The sequence below is a fragment of the Oncorhynchus mykiss genome, chromosome 29, assembly GCF_057628025.1.
Source record: "Oncorhynchus mykiss isolate SJ-2025 chromosome 29, ASM5762802v1, whole genome shotgun sequence".
NCBI lineage: Eukaryota > Metazoa > Chordata > Actinopteri > Salmoniformes > Salmonidae > Oncorhynchus > Oncorhynchus mykiss.
Window position 1 is genome coordinate 24,212,419 of NC_143050.1, and position 24,076 is coordinate 24,236,494.

The 24,076-nt window shown below is 41.2% G+C and overlaps 1 protein-coding gene across 5 annotated transcripts in view; it reads right to left on the minus strand.

The window, feature by feature from the left end:
- The window catches only part of LOC110509842 (MCC regulator of WNT signaling pathway), a 149,710-nt gene that overhangs the window by 24,347 nt on the left and 101,287 nt on the right, over positions 1-24,076 (minus strand). For all 5 annotated transcript variants that reach the window (XM_036967258.2, XM_036967259.2, XM_036967262.2 and 2 more), the window contains 4 exons: positions 23,401-23,501; positions 19,233-19,416; positions 5,053-5,287; positions 4,109-4,321 (listed from right to left, as the gene is read on the minus strand). In XM_036967258.2, the coding sequence (XP_036823153.1) occupies positions 4,109-4,321; positions 5,053-5,287; positions 19,233-19,416; positions 23,401-23,501 (733 nt within the window). The remainder of the gene's footprint in view (positions 1-4,108; positions 4,322-5,052; positions 5,288-19,232; positions 19,417-23,400; positions 23,502-24,076) is intronic.

Genomic DNA, 24,076 nt, shown 5'->3' on the forward strand with positions numbered 1-24,076 from the left:
CGAAAAAAACGTGTCTGCATTGACAGTCCAGGTTAATTCATGGCAGTGTTTTATGGCGCTAGGAAGATGTTTGGTGACTTCATGAGAGGTATCAGTAGCTTCACAGGTATTAATTATGGCCTTTATCACCCCCCATAACCATTCGCGGGGGATGCACAGCCTGATCGCACAATCCCAACCAACGTGTTCTGTGTACACGTCCTCTATTCATTTGAATGTATTGACGGTTGGAGAAATTGCTTGATTGCGTGCTGAGAATAGCAAAATTATGAAAGCCAACGGGACAATATTCTAAAACACTGTTGTGCGTACACGTTTTGGACTCTGATCAGCGCTTTACAGTGATTAAGTTAACAAAAATCCCTTTATAATAACACATTCCATCATCGCATTTGCCTAATGGCATACAGTTCAGCAGAAGCGGTTTTATGATTTTAACACGGGGGGGGGGGGTCTTAGCAGGGTCTGGAAAAATGGGTCCTTTTATTAACGCATTTCATGCAATTCTACGTCATTTAGGCCTACATGAGAGGAGACATTATCAGAATATGTTTTACACTACGCAAAGGACCTAAATGAGTGGCTACTCTTGACACTGTCAAACAGATTAAAAAAACAACCTCGGCCCGATTTCCAAAAAGCATTCATTGTCATTAACTTAGCCTTAAGATGCTTTTGGGAAACCGGGCCTTGGTCTTGACCTGGCCCAGGTTCAATAAAAATAAAGGAGACACAGATTGTACAACATTAGGAGGAAATATAAAAATATTATAGGCCACAGTAGGCTACAAAATCAACTTTCCAGTGGCACTGACTCACACAATTATGAAGACAGCATGAATATGCGTAGCCTAGGCAAGATAGGCCTGAGTTACTTAAAAACAGTGCTGTTCTTCAGAGTTGTTGTGAGGAAAAAAAAAGGTGGTTTTTACCAAATTAGTTTTTCTTTTCAGCAGTAGGAATTTGCTTTCCAAACGTATTTCCAGCAATTGTATTCTGATATTTGCAAAAGGCCTTTAGCCATTCACTGACAGCGCAAAGATAAATAAAATCTATAGAAATAGAATCCATAGAACGAAAGTGCCCATTCAAGTCAGAACTGACAACCATTTTGAGCATGCCCATGAGATTTGTTGACGCTGAGAACGGAATATATATACATTTTGAAATAACATTCTTAGAATGTTCTTTGACCGTTACCAATGTTTTCCTGTGTTTTTTATGGAAAGTTTTCTTAATGTTTGAGAACAGGACTTGAAATTGAACCATGAGGAAACATAATGCTGAAGTACTAGAATTCCTACAGAAGAACGTTGTTTCTCAACATTCTTTGAACGTTCTGAGAACTTTAAAAATAACCATGAGAAACCTGTATAAAATGCTATGGGAAAGTTTTATACAAAATGGCCATAGGACAACCACGCCTTTAGCAAGCTCTAAGAAACATATGGTTCTCAGAACACAGTGGTGGAAAAAGTACCCAATTGTGATACTTGAGTAAAAGTATAGATACCTTAATAGAAAGTTACTCAAGTAAAATTCAGCCAGTAAAATACTACTTGAGTAAAAGTCTAAAAGTATTTGGTTTTAAATATACTTAAATATCAATATTAAATGTAATTGCTAAAATATACTTAAATATAAAAAAAATCCTTATATTAAGCAAAATATTAACAATTTTCTTGTTTTTAAAATGTACAGATAGCCAAGGGAACACTCCAACACTATGACGTTATTTACAAAAGATGCATTTGTGTTTAGTGAGTCTGCCAGCCCAGAGGCAGTAGAGATGACCAAGTGTTAGCTTGATAAGTGAGTGAATTTGACAATTATTCTGTCCTGCTAAGCATTCAAAATGTAACGAGTACTTTTGGTTGTCAGGGAAAATGTATGGAGTAAAATGTTCAATATTTTCTTCAGGAATGTAGTGAAGTAAAAGTAAAAGCTGTAAAAATATGAATAGTAAAGTAGTACAGATACTACTAAAGTAGTACTTTAAAGTATTTTTACTTCAGTACTTTACACCACTGTCAGAACGTTATGTGCTAGCTGGGTTCTATGGATAATATTTCTGTTGCCACAACACAACAAGCCATTCAATATTTGGCAACTGTACTGCCCAAATTAAGGTAGTGTTCAGACAGGAGTAATTATATAATTTTGGAAATATTATTTACATTTATCAGGGGGTGCTGCAACACATTCAACGCCTCTACTTCCTGTGGCTATGCAATTTGGAGAAGGTAATCTGATCCTAGATCTGTGGTTAAGGGCAACTTTTACCTCAAGCTGTCACATGCAGTAAAAAGCTTGGTCTTATAGGTGGCAGCACTACCACCAACCCAGGGGAGAACGACGGCCCCCTCTCATTGAAACCATGAAGTTCAAGGCCTTCCAGTGTCCTGCAGGCTGTTGTTTCCAGAAAGCAGACTCCCCCACTATAATGAATAGGAAAATGGCAATCTTCGTGGTAAATATTAGTGGAAATAAAAACATTTTTAGAAGACAATCATGGTACCAATATTTGCTTCTATTACACCAGATGTATGTCCTTGAAACTATTACTTTAAAATAGCACACAAAAGTAATAAGGATAATTTAACAGCTAATGGCAGCCTGCAGTACACCGGCCAGCTTTCAACTTGAGATACTCAATAAGAGGGGTCAGCACTGAACTAGCCTGCAATGTCACTTCCTGGACTAGCTCGAACTGTGCATGTTATGTCTACATAAAACTCCCCTTGAGACTTCAAACATGGTGTGACGTCTTCAATGGCTTTGTCCATTCATATAGTCAATGCTTCAACGACTTATCCCTTTGTATTGCCTTACACTTGGACTACAGAACAATACAGCTCGACTCACACTGGACAAGCATGTCAGAGTATTCATTGAGCATGCTACATGACTTATCGAGTTACAGGTATGCTGTCATACATTCAGGGCCTGCTATCCTGCTAGCCTGATTTGATTACAGGGCTGTTGATAGAGATTGGAACATGGCTTCCATTAAGGTAGTGGGGAAATGGATATAGGAAGAGACAATGGAGGAGGGGAAGATACTGGGAGATGCTGGTCAGTGTTGTGTGTGTGTGAGCGCAAGCGCGCACACGCGTGTTGGGTAATTGCCTTTGTGCTGTGTGCATTTTGCTTGATTAGGCTTGCAGTGTGTGTGTGTGTCACAAACATCCACCGCTCCAGGTGATGAATGGCTCTGATCATGGGCTCTGACAGAGCGGAATGATCTAACATAGTGTGTGTGAGTGAGAGTAAGAGAGAGCATGCATGAGTATACACTCCCCCACAGTGGGAGGTATGTGTGGCTATTAGAGTCTACCCCCGTGTGTGAAATACAATCAAACAGGCATTTCTAGACCCTAACAATAAGAATTGGTCTGTAGATATAAAAGGTAGCTGGTTTGAAAGCGGGGGGGGGGCAATAATAGTGGCTGCTCTGTCTTTCACTCTGAAAAGCACTTGCATTTACAGATGGCCCTTTGATTGGCACATTCAACGCTGGTTGCTCCTAGCAACCGAGGAGTAAGCCTTATTGAACAAACAGAGCTACGGTGATAGCAGGGAGAGCAGGGGGGGGCTCGAGATTTAAGGTAGTGTGTGTTTGTGTGTCTGCACGTAAAGCTGTAAGGGTGTGTGTTAGAATGTTGTGTGCATGCCAAGAGATGTGAAGTGCATGTGTGTGTTCACATAATCCCTGTCCCAGCCGGGGGACATGGAAGGGCACTGTTATCGTATCCAGTGGATTACAAGGCTAATGTAGTGTCACAAGCATTGGAAGCTCAGGGCTGTGATCAGAGAGAAGCACACCTCTATTCTATTCCCTTTCTTAATCCTGGCACACACACAAATACACAACTGATCTCTGTCTATATGTATTAAAGGAATGGGCAGAAAAGACTATGGATGGTGTGAGGGGCTTAGTTCTCTGATATCTAATTGATCTCCCAGACCTCTTGGAGTTCAGGTAAAAAAGTATTTGATAGTTTAGAATTGCACTTGGGACTCTGGAAGTCCTAATTTGTCTACTTTCTCTTCCCATCCTCTCAGTTTCTGAGAGGTGTGTGTGCATGCGTGTGTGTTATCCACACACCTTAGCGGCTTGGCTCTTGTCTTTAGTACTACTCCCAGTGGAGCTGAGGGATCTCCTGCGCTGCTCCTGCTGCTCCTCCACTTCGGCCTTGAGGTGCTCGATGTGCACCAGGTAGGCCTGCTCCTGGGCCTCCCGCGTGCTCAGCCGCAGCTCCACTGCCTTCTTCTCCTTCTCCAGCAGGTAGAGCTGGGCCTTCAGCTCCGCCATCTCCTCCTGAGGGGAGAGGAAGGGTTAACAAGCTAATATAAACAAGCTACAAGTTATTCTTATCATATTGTAACCATATGGAAGAAAGGGGAAAAAGGTAGGGAGGAAATAAGGATAGACACTGAGTATACCAAACATCAAAGCTCATTACCATGAACTTTCACCACCCTGTGAAGTTCATCATAACTTATTTCATCTGTAGCCTAATAAACTGCATGCTTTCCCAAGTCGTGGTGGGAGGATCACACAGCATGTCATCACGTGACTCCAAGTTTACTTCCATATGATGGTTATTATATCGATATTTCTCACATAATTCATTTTCTTGACACAGAAAGATCCCACCTCGTGTAGTGTATTTTGTTTTGTCGACATTTGGAAAGTATACAGACACGGTTTCCAACAGGTCTGTTGTGACATTATTTATCCGACATGTACTTTACTCGCATAAAAAGGTTTGATGGAAACCGACAGTGACTCAATTAGCCCATATCTGTTTTGTTTTTTTGATCGGTAAGTTAGTCTAGCGGCCAGCTATCTGCACTTGTAGTAATCGTGGTTGAATTAACAACCGGGGGGGATCCCACTCTTACTCAGATATCATATTAAGAACTGCAAAAATGTCTCTCCACTACATGGCAAAATGAGTAGAATTGAATGAAAAGGCCCGTGTGTATGCTCTCCCTCCCACTCTCCTCTCCCCGCGCTCCCTCCTTCTCCCTCCCTCTCCCTCTCACCTTCATGGCCATGAGCTCCTGCATCAGCACAGCGTTCTCCAGGTCCAGACGGTGCGTGTCTCCCCGGGGCTTGACCTCAAGGCTGAGGGGGTCGACGTGAACGCTCTCTAGCTCCAGCATGGTCAGCTTGACTGCCGCACGGTCATTCTTTAGCTGCTGCACGTAGTCTTTCAGTCGCTGTTCGTCCTCCTTGGAGAAGTCTGTGTCGCACGAGCTGGTCGTGGAACTGGTGGTGCTACACACACACACACACACACACACACACACACACACACACACACACACACATCATAAAATGTTGCTCTGTTGGATGATAGCTAGCATCTAGAAAGTAGTCTTCATTTCCCCTTGAACAGTTAAGATCACAATTAGAGAAGCTAAACTGTTCCTAGATCTGTGCCTTGCGAGTCTGACACGGGAAGAAATTAAGTCACCAAATACTGTGTAGAAATCATCCCAGATACTCTTTTTCCTGTTGTTTTTATTGAATATCCAAAACATACAATATACTGCAGTGAAGCTGCTCAACAACTACATCATACCAGTCATCCAACAGACTCCCATTCAGAGCGACACACAGTAGCATCCAGGGTCAATGCCCTGCTCAAGGGCACGTTGACAGATCTCCCACCAGGCCAAAAAACGGGAACCTGAACCCTCCAAGATCCCCCCCCCCCCCCACAGTTCCCCAATAACTGTCCATCAACCATTCGACACCCCTCCCAGAGTCCCCACCCCAAGAAGAAGAATTAAAAAATATATATAATTAATTCCATTCCCCACCCCCAAGAACCCACCAATGCACCAAAAACCAAGAGAATGAACTAAAGAGAAAAAAGAAAAAGACGGAAGAAAACAACAACGCAAAAAAATTAAATACATTTAAAACAAAGGACATCAAGGACAACTAAAATCATAACAGCAATGCCAACTGTATATGTTTGTGTGCATGTCTGGCAATATTACATGTATGTGTGTGTTCTTGTATGCGTTTATTTGAATGAGAGTGTGTATTTGCATGTCTACAAACACCTGCACGGCATCAGCCTCAGGCAAACTGGCATTAGTTGTAAAAACACTGCCCCTCAGTGTCATTCAAACATACTTTTATTATGTTTTACTTTTTAAAACTTTTATCTTTGACCATATTTCCATCTCCCGCACTGCAACTCCACTCCCACTTGTCTCAATCTATCTAATAAAATAGAATCCACAGATTTCGAGTTCAAGATAAATACTTTTACTAAGAGTATTAATATATTAGTAATTGACTGACCCGGTCTCTCCAGATCTCCTAACAGTCCTAACAGTAAAATGTACCTATTTCTTGAGTCAATTTTAGATCCATGCAATGCATTTTCAGCCATTCCTGAACCTGAGACCAGAAACAGGCTACCTGAGGGCCATACCAAAATAAATGGTCTATTGATTCTGTATCCTCACAACAAAATCTGCAGAGCTTCGATGATTTTATGCCCCAAATATTCAACATTTTGTTGGTGGCAAGAATTCTATATAATAAATTTAGCTGAAAAGCACGAAGTCTTGAATCTTGTGTTGTTTTATATATCAACTCATACACCCTGTAGCATGGAATCGGTACATCAAAAATCTCTTCCCAACTATTTTGCAATCTGTATGACACAGTGGTCAACATCCTGGTCCTCCAATGAAACTGGTATACTTTCCTATTTGTATTCCTCGCCAGTTTTGATCCTTTATATTGGGCAGACAGACCAGTTCTTTACCTCCCGCTGCCACGGGCCTCCTCCATTTTTGGGGTAATGCTGTAATCAGTTGGTTGTACTCTTGGATTGAGCAGACCTTCCTGTACAATTCCATGAAGGACATAACTCTCCCATTCCAATTTACAATATAATTTGAGAACAAAATACCCTTTTCAAACAGCTTCATCAACCAGCACATTTGAGTTTAGCCATAATATTTGTTCTATTTTTCAGGGGGATGAAATTTAAATTGTTGCCAGCTCTGCAATGCTTGTTTGAAAAAGACAGATACTTTGAAAAAAGTATCATATTCAATTTACCGAAAATGAGACTACTTGAGAACAATTTAGGCTTCAAATAAAACGTTTGAATAAGTGAAGCTTTTAGAGAGAGGTTTAGTGCTTTTATATTTAATAATCTCAACCCACCCAATTCATATTCATTATATAGATAGGCACGTTATCTTTTATCTGGTTTAGCATCCCAGATAAAGCAAAATATTTTTTGCTCATATGATTTGAAAAACTAATCATCCTTTTTCCTCTCCATGGTTGCAGGATCTTGTCTATTTTTAAAGGTTTTCTATTGAAATGCATTATGGAGAGCTTATTTATATATTTTGTTACATGAATACCAAGTATGTCTACTTCACCATCAGTCCATTTTATAGGTAAACTGCAGGGTAATGTTAAAGTTGTGTTTTTTAAAAGATCCAATACGTAATATTGTACACTTAGGTTTTAGTCCAGAGAGTACAGAAAAGTTATCTAGAGCTTCAATGAGACATTGCAGGGATCTAGCTTGCGGACTTAATACAAAATTTGAGTCATCGGCATACATGGAGACCTTTGTTTTTAAGCCTGGGATTTCTACACCTCAAATGTTGTAATTTGATCTGATTTTAATAGCTAGCATTTCGATGGCCATAATGAATTGATATGGTGACAGCAGGCACCCTTGTTTAACTCCTCTTGCCAATTCAAAACTCTGAGTAGTAGTTGTTATTTACGATTTTACACCTGGGGTTGTTATACATTATTTTTTACCCATTATATATGAGAATTACCAAAATTAAAAACATCCAGGCATTTATAAATAAAATCCAGTCTTACTTTATCAAATACCTTTTCAAAATCCGCTATAAATACCAGGCCTGGCTTCTTAGATGTTTCATGATGTTCTATTATTTCTAGTAGTTGTCGTATATTATCGCCAATGTATCGTCCATGTAACAAACCTGTCTGATCAGGATGAACAATACCTGGTAAAACCCTTTTAATTCTGAGTGCTATGCATTTCACTAGTATTTTTGCATCACAACATTGAAGTGTAAGGGGCCTCCAGTTTTTTAGATAGACTGGGTCTTTATATTTGCCATCTGGGTCTTGTTTTAATAATAGAGAAATCAGACCTTCCTGCTGAGTACCTGACAGACTACCATTTCTAACAATGGAGCTTTTAGTATCTCAAAAAATACTTGATATACCTCTACCGGTATGCCATCAAGCCCTGGGGGTTTTCCAGGCTGAAAGGATTTAATAGCCTCAAAAAGTTATTCCTCTGTAATTAGGCCTTCGCACTGATATTTCTGCATATTTGTTAATTTTCGTATTTATATTTATATTATTTGGAAAGAATTCCTTACCGTAATCTTCATTCAGTGGGAGAGGAGGAGACGGAAAAGAGAACATCTGCCTAAAATAATTAGCTTCCTCTTTTTAAATATCATTCAGAGAATCATAGATGACTCCATCTTCAGTAACAAGTTTCTGCAAATTATTTTTTGTTAGCATTCTTGTAATGGAGATTCAGGAATAATTTTGGATCCACCTTCCTTGCGAATCATTCCTGACTATTTGCACATTCAGACCAAAATTTTTGTTAATTAATATCATCACACCTTCTGAGTTCCTTTGTCCATGATATAATTTTCTATCACCACCCCATTCCTTTTTCCAAGCAATCTTCATCTAAGGATGTATAGTGCGTTTTGTGTAAACAGTTATATGTTGTATGTTATATTCCTTTTCTTTTAGCCATGTAAAGGCTGCTCTTTTTTTATAATCTGCTAAACCGTTACAATTATAACTGGCTATACTTATTTCACCCCTTCCCATAACTAGATACTATTCTCAGTCTAAATTGACTGTCACGTTCTGACCTTAGTTCTTTTGTTATGTCTTTGTTTTAGTATGGTCAGGGTGTGAGTTGGGTGGGTAGTCTGTTCTTTTTTCTATGTTGTGGTTTTGTGTTTGGCCTGGTATGGTTCTCAATCAGAGGCAGGTGTCGTTCGTTGTCTCTGATTGAGAATCATACTTAGGTAGCCTTTTCCCACCTGTGTGGTGTGGGTGATTATTTTCTGTTCTGTGTTTTCCTTCACCGTACAGGACTGTTCGTTTGTCGTTTTTTCAGTGTTCAGTTGTTTCATTAAAGAATATGAACACTTACCACGCTGCATGTTGGTCCTCTCCTTCCAACAGCCGTTACATTGACCATAATTAGTGCTTGTAAAGTTACTGCCATCAGAGGTGTTATGATGGTCAAAATTAGAGCTTTCAAATGTCTGATATTTAGAATTCAAGAAATAGGTTCTAGCAATATTTGTTTTACTCCGTTGCCTATTTGCCTGTGAGCCAATGCCACAGATGTTATAAAATTGAGACAATATATTATGTGTGTAGTAAATCTGAGTAGGTTGATGTGTATGATATTGGATGTGATTTAGTGAGAGTGTGTACGATGTCTGTATAAGAGAAAGACTAATGTCTTGTGTCCAAATAAATAATTACTCCGCCAATTTGCATGGTTGAGTGTCTATGTGTGTAACATAGACAACATAGACACTTTGATTGTTTTTAGTCTTTGCTGTACACAGTGTCCTTGGGAGACGATGATGAAAATTGCGCTGCAGTGGATACCACCTCTACCCTCTGTTCTGTTGGTGAACGTACAGTCACTAAAGAACAAACTGGACGAGCTCCAATCGAGACTATCCTATCAACGGGACCAAAAGAACTGTAATATTCTATGTTTCACAGAGTAGAATACATCTCGTTGGCTTTTCCATGCATCGTCTAGACCGGTCGGCAGATTTCTTTTTATTGGCTAGTCTGAGATATTACTTTTTCTTTGCATCTCTGCCTAGAAGGCCAGCATCCCGGAGTCACCTCTTCACTGTTGACGTTGATACTGGTGTTTTGCGGGTTCTATTTAATGAAGCTGCCCGTTGAGGACATGTGAGGTGTTTTTTTCCCAAGCTAGACACTCCAATGTACTTGTCCTTTTGCTCAGTTGTGCTCCAGGGCCTCCCACTCCTCCTTCTATTCTGGTTAGAGACAGTTTGCGCTGTTCTGTGAAGAGAGTAGTACACAGCGTTGTACGAGATATTCAGTTTCTTGGCAATTTCTCGCATGGAATAGCCTTAATTTCTCAGAACAAAAAGAGACTGACGAGTTTCTTTGTTTCTGGACATTTTGAGCCTGTTATCAAACCCACAAATGCTGATGCTCCAGATACTCAATTAGTCTAAAGAAGGCCAGTTTTATTGCTTCTTTAATCAGAACAACAGTTTTCAGCTGTACTAACATGATTGCAAAAGGTTGATTGCAAAAGGGTTTTCTAATGATCAATTAGCCTTTTAAATGATAAACTTGGATTAGCTAACACAATATGCCATTGGAACACCGGAGTGATGGTGGCTGAAAAAAAAAAATCCCAGAACCACATGGGGGGACCTAGTGAATGACCTGCAGAGATCTGGGATCAAAGTAACAAAGCCTACCATCAGTAACACACTACGCTGCCAGGGACTCAAATCCTGCAGTGCCAGATGTGTCCCCCTGCTTAAGCCAGTACATGTCCAGGCCCGTCTGAAGTTTGCTAGAGAGCATTTGGATGATCCAGAAGAAGATTGGGAGAATGTCATATGGTCAGATGAAACCAAAATATAACTTTTTGGTAAAAACTCAACTCGTGTTTGGAGGACAAAGAATGCTGAGTTGCATCCAAAGAACACCATACCTACTGTGAAGCATGGGGGTGGAAACATCATGCTTTGGGGCTGTTTTTCTGCAAAGGGACCAGGACGACTGATCCGTGTAAAGGAAAGAATGAATGGGGCCATGTATCATGAGATTTTGAGTGAAAACCTCCTTCCATCAGCAAGGGCAATGAAGATGAAACGTGGCTGGGTCTTTCAGCATGACAATGATCCGAAACACACCGCCCGGGCAACGAAGGAGTGGCTTTCTAAGAAGCATTTCAAGGTCCTGGAGTGGCCTAGCCAGTCTCCAGATCTCAACCCCATAGAAAATCTTTGGAGGGAGTTGAAAGTCCGTGTTGTCCAGCAACAGCCCCAAAACATCACTGCTCTAGAGGAGATCTGCATGGAAGAATGGGCCAAAATACCAGCAACAGTGTGTGAAAACCTTGTGAAGACTTACAGAAAACGTTTGACCTCTGTCATTGCCAACAAAGGGTATAAAACAAAGTATTGAGATAAACTTTTGTTATTGACCAAATACTTATTTTCTACCATAATTTGCAAATAAATTCATAAAAAATCCTACAATGTGATTTTCTGGATTTTTTTTCTCATTTTGTCTGTCATAGTTGAAGTGTACCTATGATGAAAATTACAGGCCTCTCTCATCTTTTTAAGTGGGAGAACTTTCACAATTGGTGGCTGACTAAATACTTTTTTGCCCCACTGTAGATATTCCATCAAACATTTTCCAGCTACAATAATAATTTACAATATTAACAATGTCTACACTGTATTTCTGATCAATTTTATGTTATTTTAATGGACAAAACTATTTACTTTTCTTTCAAACAGAAGGACATTTCTCAGTGACCCCAAACTTTTGAACGGTAGTGTGGTATGAGAGAGAGAGATTTTGTTGTAGGTAGAACGCATCGGAGTAGGAATATATTGCACTGACATGCACGACTCAGCCGTACTCTACACACACACCGTGCAGCATAACCAAGATACACTTGTTTTGAGATCAAAGCGAGAGCTGCATGTAGCCATGTGTGCACATTTGTTCATCCTTTGCTAGTTAGTGAGTTATTAGCCCAATTATAGATAATTTGTAGTCCGCAATGGGGGAGTGATTGCTTCCTACAAGAGCACAAAACGTAAAAATGTCTAGACATCTTTGAAAAGTGAGTCTGGTAAAGAGCTTTTTTTTGTCTTAAGGGGCAGTGTTGTACTTTGAGACCGGCTTGAATAAGCTAAGTAGCCAATAGGCAAAGGGTAACATCATTTGTCTGAATCTCTGTAATAAGGGTATGGGAATAATAATTCCCATACCATTACATCAAACACGACAACATCATTTTCAGTCACCTCCTTGTCTGAAGGACAAGTGGATAAAAATCTTCATGTCAAGCACTGCATGTTTTTTTCTCTCCTAAAAGTCATGGAATGTAGCCTACATTGAACATGACACATTGGCTGCTAATGTAGGCTGAATGATAGAACAGTTATTTCCATGTTAAATTGTTATGGGATGCAGTTTTCTCCATTGTTTTTTATGGTAGACCATTCTTGAAGGCCTACATTATGATCAAATAGCCACAGTTGCCTCCTTGACTACTGTCTGAAACGGTCATTTAAAGCGGGTACAGGCTTAGTGTGGCTAAAAGTTGCACAGAATTTTCACAACGTTCAAGTTGGCGCTCAGCAGACCTGGGGAGGGAACATTGGCTGCAGAACATACTATTTACCAAATTTTAATCAATATTTTTCGTAGCTGACTATTTACCACTACAAACCGATAATTGCACCAAGAGCGCACTCAACAAGCTGTATACGGCCATAAGCAAACAAGAAAACGCACACCCAGAGGCGGCACTTCTCGTGGCCAATAATTTTAATGAAGGAGAACTGAAATCTGTTTTACCTCAATTTATATCAGCACGTCACCTGTGCAACTGGAAGCGACACAATTATACATCCCCTTTACTCCAAAGACAGAAACGCATACAAGGCTCTCCCTACCCTCCCTTTGGCAAATCTGACCATAACTCAAAACAGGAAGTACCAGCTCAATACCGAAGTGGCCCGATGAAGCAGATGCTAAGCTACAGGACTGTTTTGCACAAACTGGAATATGTTCCAGGATTAACCTGATAACATTGAAGAGTTACCACATCAGTCTCTTCATTAATAAGTGCATTGACGACGTCGTCCCCATATTGACCGTAAGTAAATAATATCCAGGCAACATCCACACTGAGCTAAAGGCTACAACTGCCACTTTCAAGGTGTGGGACACTAATCCGGAAGCTTATAAGAAATCCAACTATGACCTCCGACGAGCCAATATACAGGCAAAGCGTCAATACAGGACTACTACGCCGGCTCTGACGCTCGTCGGATGTGGCAGGGCTTGCAAACTTACAAAGGGAAACCCAAAGGGAATTATAAAGGGAAACCCAGCCGTGAACTGCCCAGTGACGTGACCCTACCAGACAAGCTTCTATGCCCGCATCTAAACAAGTAAAACTGAATCATGCATGAGAACCCCAGCTGTTCTGGACAACTTTGTGATCTCGCTCTCCGTAGCCTATGTGAGTAAGACCTTAGAACAGGTTAACATTCACAAGGCCGCAGGGCCAGATGGATTACCAGGACAAGTACTCAGAGCATGCGCTGACCAGCTGGCTAGCGTCTTCACTGACATTTTCAACCTGTCCCTGGCCCAGTCTGTAATACCTACATGTTTCAAGCAGACCATCATAGTCCCTGTGGCCAATAAAGCCAAGGTAACCTGTCTAAATGACTGCCGACCCATAGCACTCACGTCTGTTGCCATGAAATGCTTTGAAAGGCTGGTCATGGCTCACATCAATACCATTATCCCAGAAACACTAGACCCACTCCAATTTGCATACCGCCCCAACAGATCCAAAGATGATGCAATCTCTATTGCACTCCACACTACCCTTTACCACCTGGACAAAAGGAACACCCATGTGAGAATGTTATTCATTGACAAAAGCTCAGTGTTCAACACCATAGTGCCCTCAAAGCTCATCACTAAGCTACGGACCCTGGGACTAAACACCTCTCTCTGCAACTGGATCCGGAACTTCCTGATGGGCCGCCCCAGGTGGTAAGGGTAGGTAACAACACATCCGCCACGCTGATCCTCAACACGGGGGCCCCTCAGGGGTGGGTGCTCAGTCCCCTCCCTCCTGTACTCGCTGTTCACTTATGACTGCACGGTCAGGCATGACTCCAACACCATCATTAAGTTTGCTGATAACACAACAGTGGTAGACCTGATCACAGACAAGAATGAGACAGCCTATAGGGAGGTCAGAGACCTGACCGCGTGGTGCAAGGACAACAACCTCTCCCTCAATGTGATTAAGACAAAGGAGATGATTGTGGACTACAGGAAATGAAGAGCACGCTTCTATTCTTATCGATGGGGCTGTAGTGGAGCAGGTTGAGAGCTTCAACTTCCTTGGCGTCCAGTTCACAAACAAACTAACATTGTCCAAGCACACCAAGACAGTCGTGAAGAGGGCACGACAAAGCCTATTCCCCCCTAGGAGACTGAAAAGATTTGGCATGGGTCCTCAGATCATCAAAATGTTTTACAGCTGCACCAGCGAGAGCATCCTGACGGTTTGCATCACTGCCTGGTATGGTAACTGCTCGGCCTCAGACCGCAAGGTATTACAGAGGTCAACCGATTAACTTCTTGGTGACAGGGGGCAGTATTTTCACGTCCGGATGAAATGCATGCCCAAATTCAACTGGCTGCTCATCCCCAGAAGATAAGATATGCATATTATTAGTATATTTGGATAGAAAACACTCTGAAGTTTCTAAAACTGTTTGAATCATGTCTGTGAGTATAACAGAACTTATTTAGCAGACGAAACCCAGAGGACAAACCATTCAGATTTTTTTTTTTTTGAGGTCACTCTCTTTTCAATGAGGTTACTCTCTTTTCTTTGGGAATACAGATTTCTAAGGGACCTTCTTGCAGTTCCTATCGCTTCCACTGGATGTCAACAGTCTTTAGAAATTGGTTGAGGTTTTTCCTTTGTGTAATGAAGAAGTACGGCCATCTTGAACGAGGTAACTTGAAGTGTACTGTTAGATAGAGGCGAGTGACCAGAAAGCTAACTACAGTTTGTTTTCCTCCTGTATTGAACACAGATCATCCCGTCTTCAATTTGATCCATTATTTACATTAAAAAATACCTAAAGTTGTATTACAAAAGTAGTTTGTAATGTTTTGGCAAAGTTTACAGGTAACTTTTGAGATATTTTGTAGTCACATTGTGCAAGTTGGAACTGGTGTTTTTCTGGATCAAACGCGCCAAATAAATGGACCTTATGGATATATATCGACGGAATTAATCAAACAAAAGGACCATTTGTGATGTTTATGGGACATATTGGAGTGCCAACAAAAGAAGCTCGTCAAAGGTAAGGCATGAATTATATTTGTATTTTTGCGTTTTGTGTCGCGCCTGCAGAGTTGAAATATGCTTCTCTCTCTTTGTTTGCTATGGTGCTATCCTCAGATAATAGCATAGTTTGCTTTCGCCAAAAAGCATTTTTGAAACCTGACACGTTGGCAGGATACACAACAAGTGTAGCTTTAATTTGGTATCTTACATGTGTGATTTCATGAAAGTTAGATTTTTATAGTAATGTATTTGAATTTGGCGCTCTGCATTTTCACTGGCTTTTGGCCAGGTGGGACGGTAGCGTCCCACATATCCCAGAGAGGTTTTAATCGGAATGGCAGATTAATTAAGGGCGAATTCAAGTTTTCATAATCAGCATTTTTGGACACCGATTATGGCCGATTACATTGCACTCCACGAGGAGACTGCATGGCAGGGAGACCACCTGTTATGTGAGTGCAGCAAGGAGCCAAGGTAAGTTGCTAGCTAGCATTAAACTTATCGTATAAAAAACAATCAATCTTAACATAATCACTAGTTAACTACACATGGTTGATGATATTACTAGATTATCTAGTTAGTCCTGTGTTGCATATAATCGATGCGGTGCCTGTTAATTTATCATCGAATCAATCTACTTCACCAAACGGGTGATGATTTAACAGGCACAAGCGCATTCGCAAAAGAAGCACTGTCGTTCTAATGTGTACCTAATCATAAACATCAATGCCTTTCTTAAAATCAATACACAAGTATGTATTTTTTAAACCTGCATATTTAAAATGCAAAATAATGACTTAAAAATCATACACTGTGATTTTCTGGATTTTTGTTTTAGATTCCGTCTCGCACAGTTGAAGTGTACCTCTGATAAAAATTACAGACCTCTACATACTTTGTAAGTAGGAAAACCTGCAAAATCAGCAGTGTATCAAATACTTGTTCTCCCCACTGTGTATATATATATATATCAACAACAAAAAAAAAAATCGGCCGATTAATCGTTATCAGCTTTTTTTGGTCCTCCAATAATCGGTATCGGTGTTGAAAAATCATAATCGGTCGACCTCTACTACAGAGGGTAGTGCGTACAGCCCAGTACATCACCGGGGCCAAGCTTCCTGCCATCCAGGATCTTTATATTAGTCAGTGTCAGAGGAAGGCCCTAAAAAATTGTTAAAGACTCCAGCCAACCTAGTCATAGACTGCTCTCTCTGCTAGCGCACGGCAAATGGTACAGGAGCGCCAAGTCTAGGTCCAAGAGGCTTCTAAACAGCTTCTACCACCAACCTATAAGACTCCTGAACAGCTAATCAAATGGCTAATCAAGCCGCTATTGGCTTAATTAATTTCCAGCAATATTGCTTGTGTCTGTTTGGTGTGCACATTTTTCTATCACACCGTATGTAGACAGTTAACGATGCTAGTAAAGATAAGTTGTCTGGGTAGACAGTAAGACCCCCAAAGCCTTCTCAATTAGTGTTAACTGCAAATTAGGCTTACCTGACAGACATATATAATAACTATTTGTATCAATTGGGTGGCCATTTTATTGCTAAACTCTGCCACGACATGTGCTGCAGCAGTGGGCCTAACAGCAGATACGCCAACACACATTCCTCGCTTTCTGAATGAGCAATTAAAGGTGATTACACTAATCTAAATGTATTTGTTTTATTTCCCCAGACCTCAAAATTGGTATTCGATGTGATTTAAGCATTGACCTTGACTCAGAATACTGTAATATTGACAGCAATTAAAATATATATACACTGATCAAAACAATAAAGGGAACACTAAAATAACACATCCTAGATCTGAATGAATGAAATATTCTTATTAAATACTTATTTCTTTACATAGTTGAATGTGCTGACAACAAAATCACACAAAAATGATCAATGGAAATCAAATTTATCAACCCATGGAGGTCTGGATTTGGAGTCACACTCAAAATTAAAGTGGAAAACCACACTACAGGCTGATCCAACTTTGACGCAATGTCCTTAAAACAAGTCAAAATTAGGCTCAGTAGTGTGTGTGGCCTCCACGTGCCTGTATGACCTCCCTACAACGCCTGGGCATGGTCCTGATGAGGTGGCGAATGGTCTCCTGAGGGATCTCCTCCCAGACCTGGACTACAGCATCCGCCAACTCCTGGACAGTCTGTGGTGTTGGTGGATGGAGCAAGACATGATGTCCCAGATGTGCTCAATTGGATTCAGGTCTGGGGAACGGGCGGGCCAGTCCATAGCATCAATGCCTTCCTCTTGCAGGAACTGCTGACACACTCCAGCCACATGAGATCTAGCATTGTCTTGCATTAAGAGGAACCCAGGACCAACCGCACCAGCATATGGTCTCACAAGGGGTCTGAGAATCATATCTCGGTACCTAATGGCAGTCAGGCTACCTCTGGTGAGCACATGGAGGGCTGTGCGGCCCCCCAAAGAAATGCCACCCCACACCATGACTAACCCACCGCCAAACCGGTCATGCTGGAGGATGTTGCAGGCAGCAGAACGTTCTCCATGGCGTCTCCAGACTCGGTCACGTCTCTCACATGTGCTCAGTGTGAACCTGCTTTCATCTGTGAAGAGCACAGGGAGCCAGTGGCGAATTTGCCAATCTTGGTGTTCTCTGGCAAATGCCAAACGTCCTGCACGGTGTTGGGCTGTAAGCACAACCCCCACCTATGGATGTCGGGCCCTCATACCACCCTCATGGATTCTGTTTCTGACCGTTTGAGCAGACACATGCACATTTGTGGCATTTGCAGGGCTCTGGCAGTGCTCCTCCTTGCACAAAGGCGGAGGTAGCGGTCCTGCTGCTGGGTTGTTGCCCTCCTACGGCCTCCTCCACGTCTCCTGATGTACTGGCCTGTCTCCTGGTAGCGCCTCCATGCTCTGGACACTATGCTTCTTGCCACAGCTCGCATTGATGTGCCATCCTGGATGGGCTGCACTACCTGAGCCACTTGTGTGGGTTGTAGACTCCGTCTCATGCTACCACTAGAGTGAAAGCACCACCAGCATTCAAAAGAGACCAAAACATCAGCCAGGAAGCATAGGAACTGAGAAGTGGTCTGTGGTCACCACCTGCAGAACCACTCCTTTATTGGGGGTGTCTTGCTAATTGCCTATAATTTCCACCTGTTGTCTATTCCATTTGCACAACAGCATGTAAAATTTATTGTCAATCAGTGTTGCTTCCTACGTGGACAGTTTGATTTCACAGAAGTGTGATTGACTTGGAGTTACATTGTGTTGTTTTAAGTGTTCCCTTTATTTTTTTGAGCAGTGTATATATAAAGCAGAATTACAGAAAATATTAAAAATAATTGTATGGGGCCCCTTAGAGATGTTTATTAACCATTATTTTAACCGGTATATAGACAGAAAACACATATCTTTTACACCAAGGACCCAGGGAAGAGTGGCAGGGTAGAGGACAAGAATGTGCCTATTTGAAAGCTGTAAAAAAAAGTATGAGTAGCTTGCGACATGTTTAATTTTTGCTAGAAAAGGTTGGAGACCACTGCTCTAGTGCAGCCACTGCAGAGCACTGTAGACTCTCATCTCCTACACTAATTGTCAATTTTCTGCTGTGCCCCTGACTTAAATGTGAGCCGCATTTGAATGTCATGTATTTTCTTTCCCAGAGCAGTGACTGTAAATGAAAGCTTTGTTTAGGGAGCGGCTTCCTTGCCTGAAATGTCATGGGCACTTGAGCAGAGGGTTGGCTTTAATTATGTTTCAATATGGATTGAAAGCATAAACTACAGCGGTTCCCAAAATGTGGGGGTCGCGAGGGCTCGGCAGGGGGCGAATGTGGGTATTATGTAGTAGACTGAACCTATTAATGTTACATTGAGCTGGGTGAATGGAATATGAATGACAGTCATCCAATATGCTGTAATAGAAATAAGGCCATGCTCATAAAAAAAAATATATATATATATATCCTTCTTCATCTTAAACGGCACCGACTGCCACTGATATACACACATACCTAGTGTGACTATTGGAGGACAGGCTCTCCCATGGTTGAACACTGCAGCCAGTCACAGCGAATGCGGCTCCACAGCTACCGTCCAGCCTGCCCAGAAGATCCTTGGCTGCATTCTCTGCTGTCTTCCTGCAGTCATGGGCCCTCTTCAGGATTTGAGTGATGCTCTCCTCTCCCAACTTCTCGCCTACACACACACACACAGTAGAAAGAGAGATGTCAATTAGCTTTTATTTGCTGGAGTCATTGTAATTGCCAGGGCTGTCACAAAGCCAACATTTGGTCTTGAATGTACTAGATCTAAAAATATATGCCACATTAACCACGATTGAATGAAGTATTCCAAATGAAAATGTACTGTACACGTGGCTATACAAGGCTGCAAATACTATATGTAATGTTAGTCAGCATTAGATGAATAAAGGGATGTTCGTCTGAGATACTGTTTTGTGTTGAAGGGGAAAAGGTTAGGAGGGAGGCATGTGTTACAAGGGAGTTGTGAGGCCAAGACCTCAGAAAGCCAAGCCAAGACCTCAGATAACAATTATAGACCTCCACAAGTCTGGTTCATCCTTGGGAGCAATTTCCAAACACCTGAAGGTACCACATTCATCTGTACAAACAATAGTACGCAAGTATAAACACTATGGGACCACGCAGCCGTCATACCGCTCAGGAAGGAGACGCATTCTGTCTCCTAGAGATGAATGTACTTTGGTGCGAAAAGTGCAAATCAATCCCAGAACAACAGCAAAGGACCTTGTGAAGACGCTGGAGGAAACAAGTACAAAAGTATCTAAGTCCACAGTAAAATAAGTCCTATATCGACATAACATGAAAGGCCACTCAGCAACGAAGTAGCCATTGTTTCAAAACCGCCATAACAAAGTCAGATTACAGTTTGCAACTGCACATGGGGACAAAGATAGTACTTTTTGGAGAAATGTCATAATGCCATAATGACCATCGTTATGTTTGGAGGAAAAAGGGGGAGGCTTGGAAGCCGAAGAACACCATCCCAACCGTGAAGCACGGCGTCATGTTGTGGGGGTGCTTTGCTGCAGGAGGGACTGGTGCACTTCACAAAATAGATGGCATCATGAGGGAGAAAAATTATGTGGATATATTTTAGCAACATCTCAAGATATAAGTTAAAGTTAAGTCGCAAATGGGTCTTCCAAATGGACAATGACCCCAAGCATACTTCCAAAATTGTAGCAAAATTGCTTAAGGACAACAAAGTAAAGGTATTGGAGTTGCCATCACAAAGCCCTGACCTCAATCCTATAGACAATTTGTGGGCAGAACTGAAAAAGCATGTGCGAGCAAGGAGGCCTACAAACCTGACTGTGATGTGATGAAAAAAATAAAAGCTGAAATAAATCATTCTCTCTGCTACTATTCTGACGTTTCCCATTCTTAAAATAAAGTCTGCAACATTGAAAGTCCCCAAGAACACAGTGGCCTCCATTATTGAATGGAAGAAGTTTGGAACCACCAAGCCAAACCTCCCGGCCAAACTGAGCAATCGGGGGGAGAAGGAACTTGGTCAGGAAGGTGACAAAGAACCCGATGGTCACTCTGACAGAGCTCTATAGTGCCTCTGTGGAGATGGGAGAACATTCTAGAAGGACAACCATCTCTGCAGCACTCCACCAATCAGGCCAGGCGGAAGCCACTCCTCAGTAAAAGGCACATGACAGCCCGCTTGGAGTTTGCCAAAAGGCACCTAAAGATTCTCAGACCATGAGAAACAAGATTCTCTGGATGAGGAAACCAAGATTGAACTCTTTGGCCTGAATGCAAAGCACCACGTCTGGAGGAAACCTGGCACTATCCATACGGTGAAGCATGGTGGTGGCAGAATCATGCTGTGGGGATGTTTTTCAGTGGCAGGGACTTGGTGACTATTCAGGATTGGGGGAAAGATGAATGGAGCAAAGTACAGAGAGATTCTTCATCAAAACCTGCTCCAGAGTGCTCAAGATCTCAGACTGGGGCGAAGGTTCACCTTCCAACAGGACAACGACCCTAAGCACACAGCCAAGACAACACAGGACTGTCTTCGGGAAAGTCTCTGAATGTCCTTGAGGGAACCAGCCAGAGCCCGGACTTGAACCAGATCGAATATCTCTGGAGAGACCTAAAAATAGCTGTGCAGCAACGCTCCTCCTCCAACCTGACAGAGCTTGAGATGATCTGCAGAGAAGAATGGGAGAAACTCCATCAAATACAGGTATGCCAAGCTTCTAGTGTCATGCCCAAAAATACTCTGTAATCGATGCCAAAGGTGCTTCAAGTATTGAGTAAAGGGTCTGAATACTTATGCAAATCTGTTTTGTATTAGCAAACATTTCTAAAGACCTATTTTTGCTTTGACATTATGGGGTCTTGTGTGTAGATTGATGAGGGAAAATACTATTTCATTCAATTTAGAATAAGACTATAACGTAACAAAACATGGAAAAAGTCAAGCAGTCTGAATACTTTCCGAAGGCAGTGTGTGTGTGTGTGTGTGTGTGTGTGTGTGTGTGTGTGTGTGTGTGTGTGTGTGTGTGTGTGTGTGTGTGTGTGTGTGTGTGTGTGTGTGTATATATATATATATATATATATATATATATATATATATATATATGTACAAAGGGTCTATATACACACGTAACTGTTCAAAAGTTTGGGGTCACTTAGAAATGTCCTTGTTTTTGAAAGAAAAGCCATTTTTTTTGTCCATTAAAAAACATCAAGTAGATCAGAAATACAGTGTAGACATTGTTAATGTTGTAAATGATTATTGTAGCTGGAAACGACTGACTTTTATGGAATATCTACATAGGCGTACAGAGGCCCATAATCAGCAACCATCACTCCTGAATTCCAATGGCACGTTGTGTTAGCTAATCCAAGTTTATCATTTTAAAAGGCTAATTGATCATTAGAAAACCGTTTTGCAATTATATTAGCACAGCTGAAAACTGTTGTCCTGATTAAAGAAGAAATAAAACTGGCCTTCTTTACACTAGTTGAGTATCTGGAGCATCAGAATTTGTGGGTTCGATTACAGGCTCAAAATGACCAGAAACAAATAACTTTCTTCTGAAACTAGTCAGTCTATTCTTATTCTGAGAAATTAAGGCTATTTCATGCAAGAAATTGCCAAGAAACTGAAGATCTCGTACAACGCTGCGTACTACTCCCTTCACAGAAAAGCGGTACATTGAAAATCTCTTCCCAACTATTTCCCAATCTATATGGCACAGCTGTACATTTTTTTTGGTCCTTAAATGAAACTGGTATACTTTTTTTACTCATCACAATTTTCTTTTGCCAATTTTGGTCTTCAATACAGGGTTGACAGACAAGTTCCTTACTTTTGCTGCAATTAGTTGGTTGTAATTTTGATATTTCCAATATATTCCCATGTATTTATGTTAGCTGCATGTGACATAATTCCACCAGTCCTATTTATGATATCACTTACAAAGATACCTTTTTTATCCCAAAACATTTTATATCAATTATTTGTATATTTCAGTTTAACCGTAATATTTGTTGTGTCTTTTCTGGTAGATTAAACTGAAATAGCAACCAACTTTCTATGGCTTGTTTAAAAAATTTAGATATTTTGGAGATTATTTCATTTTCAAATAACCGAAAGTGAGAGGCATTTATAGATAAATTCCTGTCGTACTTTATCAAAAACCTTTTCAAAGTCAGCTATGAATACCAGGCCTGGTTTCCCAGATGCAAAAAACCTGTCTGGTTAGAATGAATACTATCTGACAATACCTTTTAATTTTAAGCGCTATTCACTTTGCTAGAATTTTTGCATCACAACACTGAAGTGTAAGGGGCCTCCAATTTTTTAAATGGACTGGATCTTTATATTTACTTAGTCTGATTAAAGTTTATGATGGGAGGATGAAGTGAAGTGAAGAGAAAACAGGAGTGATGGAGGTGAGGTTTGTAAAGGAATGAAATGAGAGTGGAGCAATTTATAAAAGAGTATATAACGAGTAAAAGATTAAAATAGTATTTTTGAGAGGTGGCCTCTTTGCTTTGATTGGTTGGAGTTCAACTGTGGGTCTCTGAGTGTAGGAAGAAACAAATCTGCACTGATCAAAGAACAAACGAGCCCGTGTAGGCATGAAGAGTGAGTGTGTGTGTTACTCACCTACGTCGCCCACTCCGGCAGCTCTGAACTGGCCCAGTACCAGACTCTGTTCACTCTCCGCCAGCGTCAACAGCAGCTCATAGGCCTCTATACACTGTTCACTGGGAGAAAGAACACAAACACGAGCCGACAAGGTGAAAAGTCTGTCGATGTGCCCTTGAGCAAAGCACTTAACCATAATTGCTCCAGTGGCGCCAAACTTCTATGGCTGACCCTGCAAAACAACACATTTCACTGCACCTATCCGGTGTATGTGACAATAAAACATCTTATTATTATTTTGGTTAACACTCACACACTTATAAAGTATCTCATAGGCCCCTGATCACTGATTAACAAAGAACCCATAGACAAACATGTCAGCTAAATCTATTTGCACTACTCAACTACTGAATGATAACACATATCAACTCTTTCTCTCACACACACACACATACACACACTCTTAGTGGAGGAATGCAGAGGCCTCTTGCGTCCACTTATCTGTGCTGCACTTTCATCAAGCGTTCAAAAGGACCATGGCTGAGAGGTGCTGATTTATATATAACTACAGTCATTATAGCGTGTGTTGCGTGTGTGTGTGTTTGCCTGGGGCTCAGAGATGGGAGAAAAACAATCCTGTGGAAATCTTTTAGCGAGGCAATATCTTTTAATCAGTCAATGATTACACATCAGG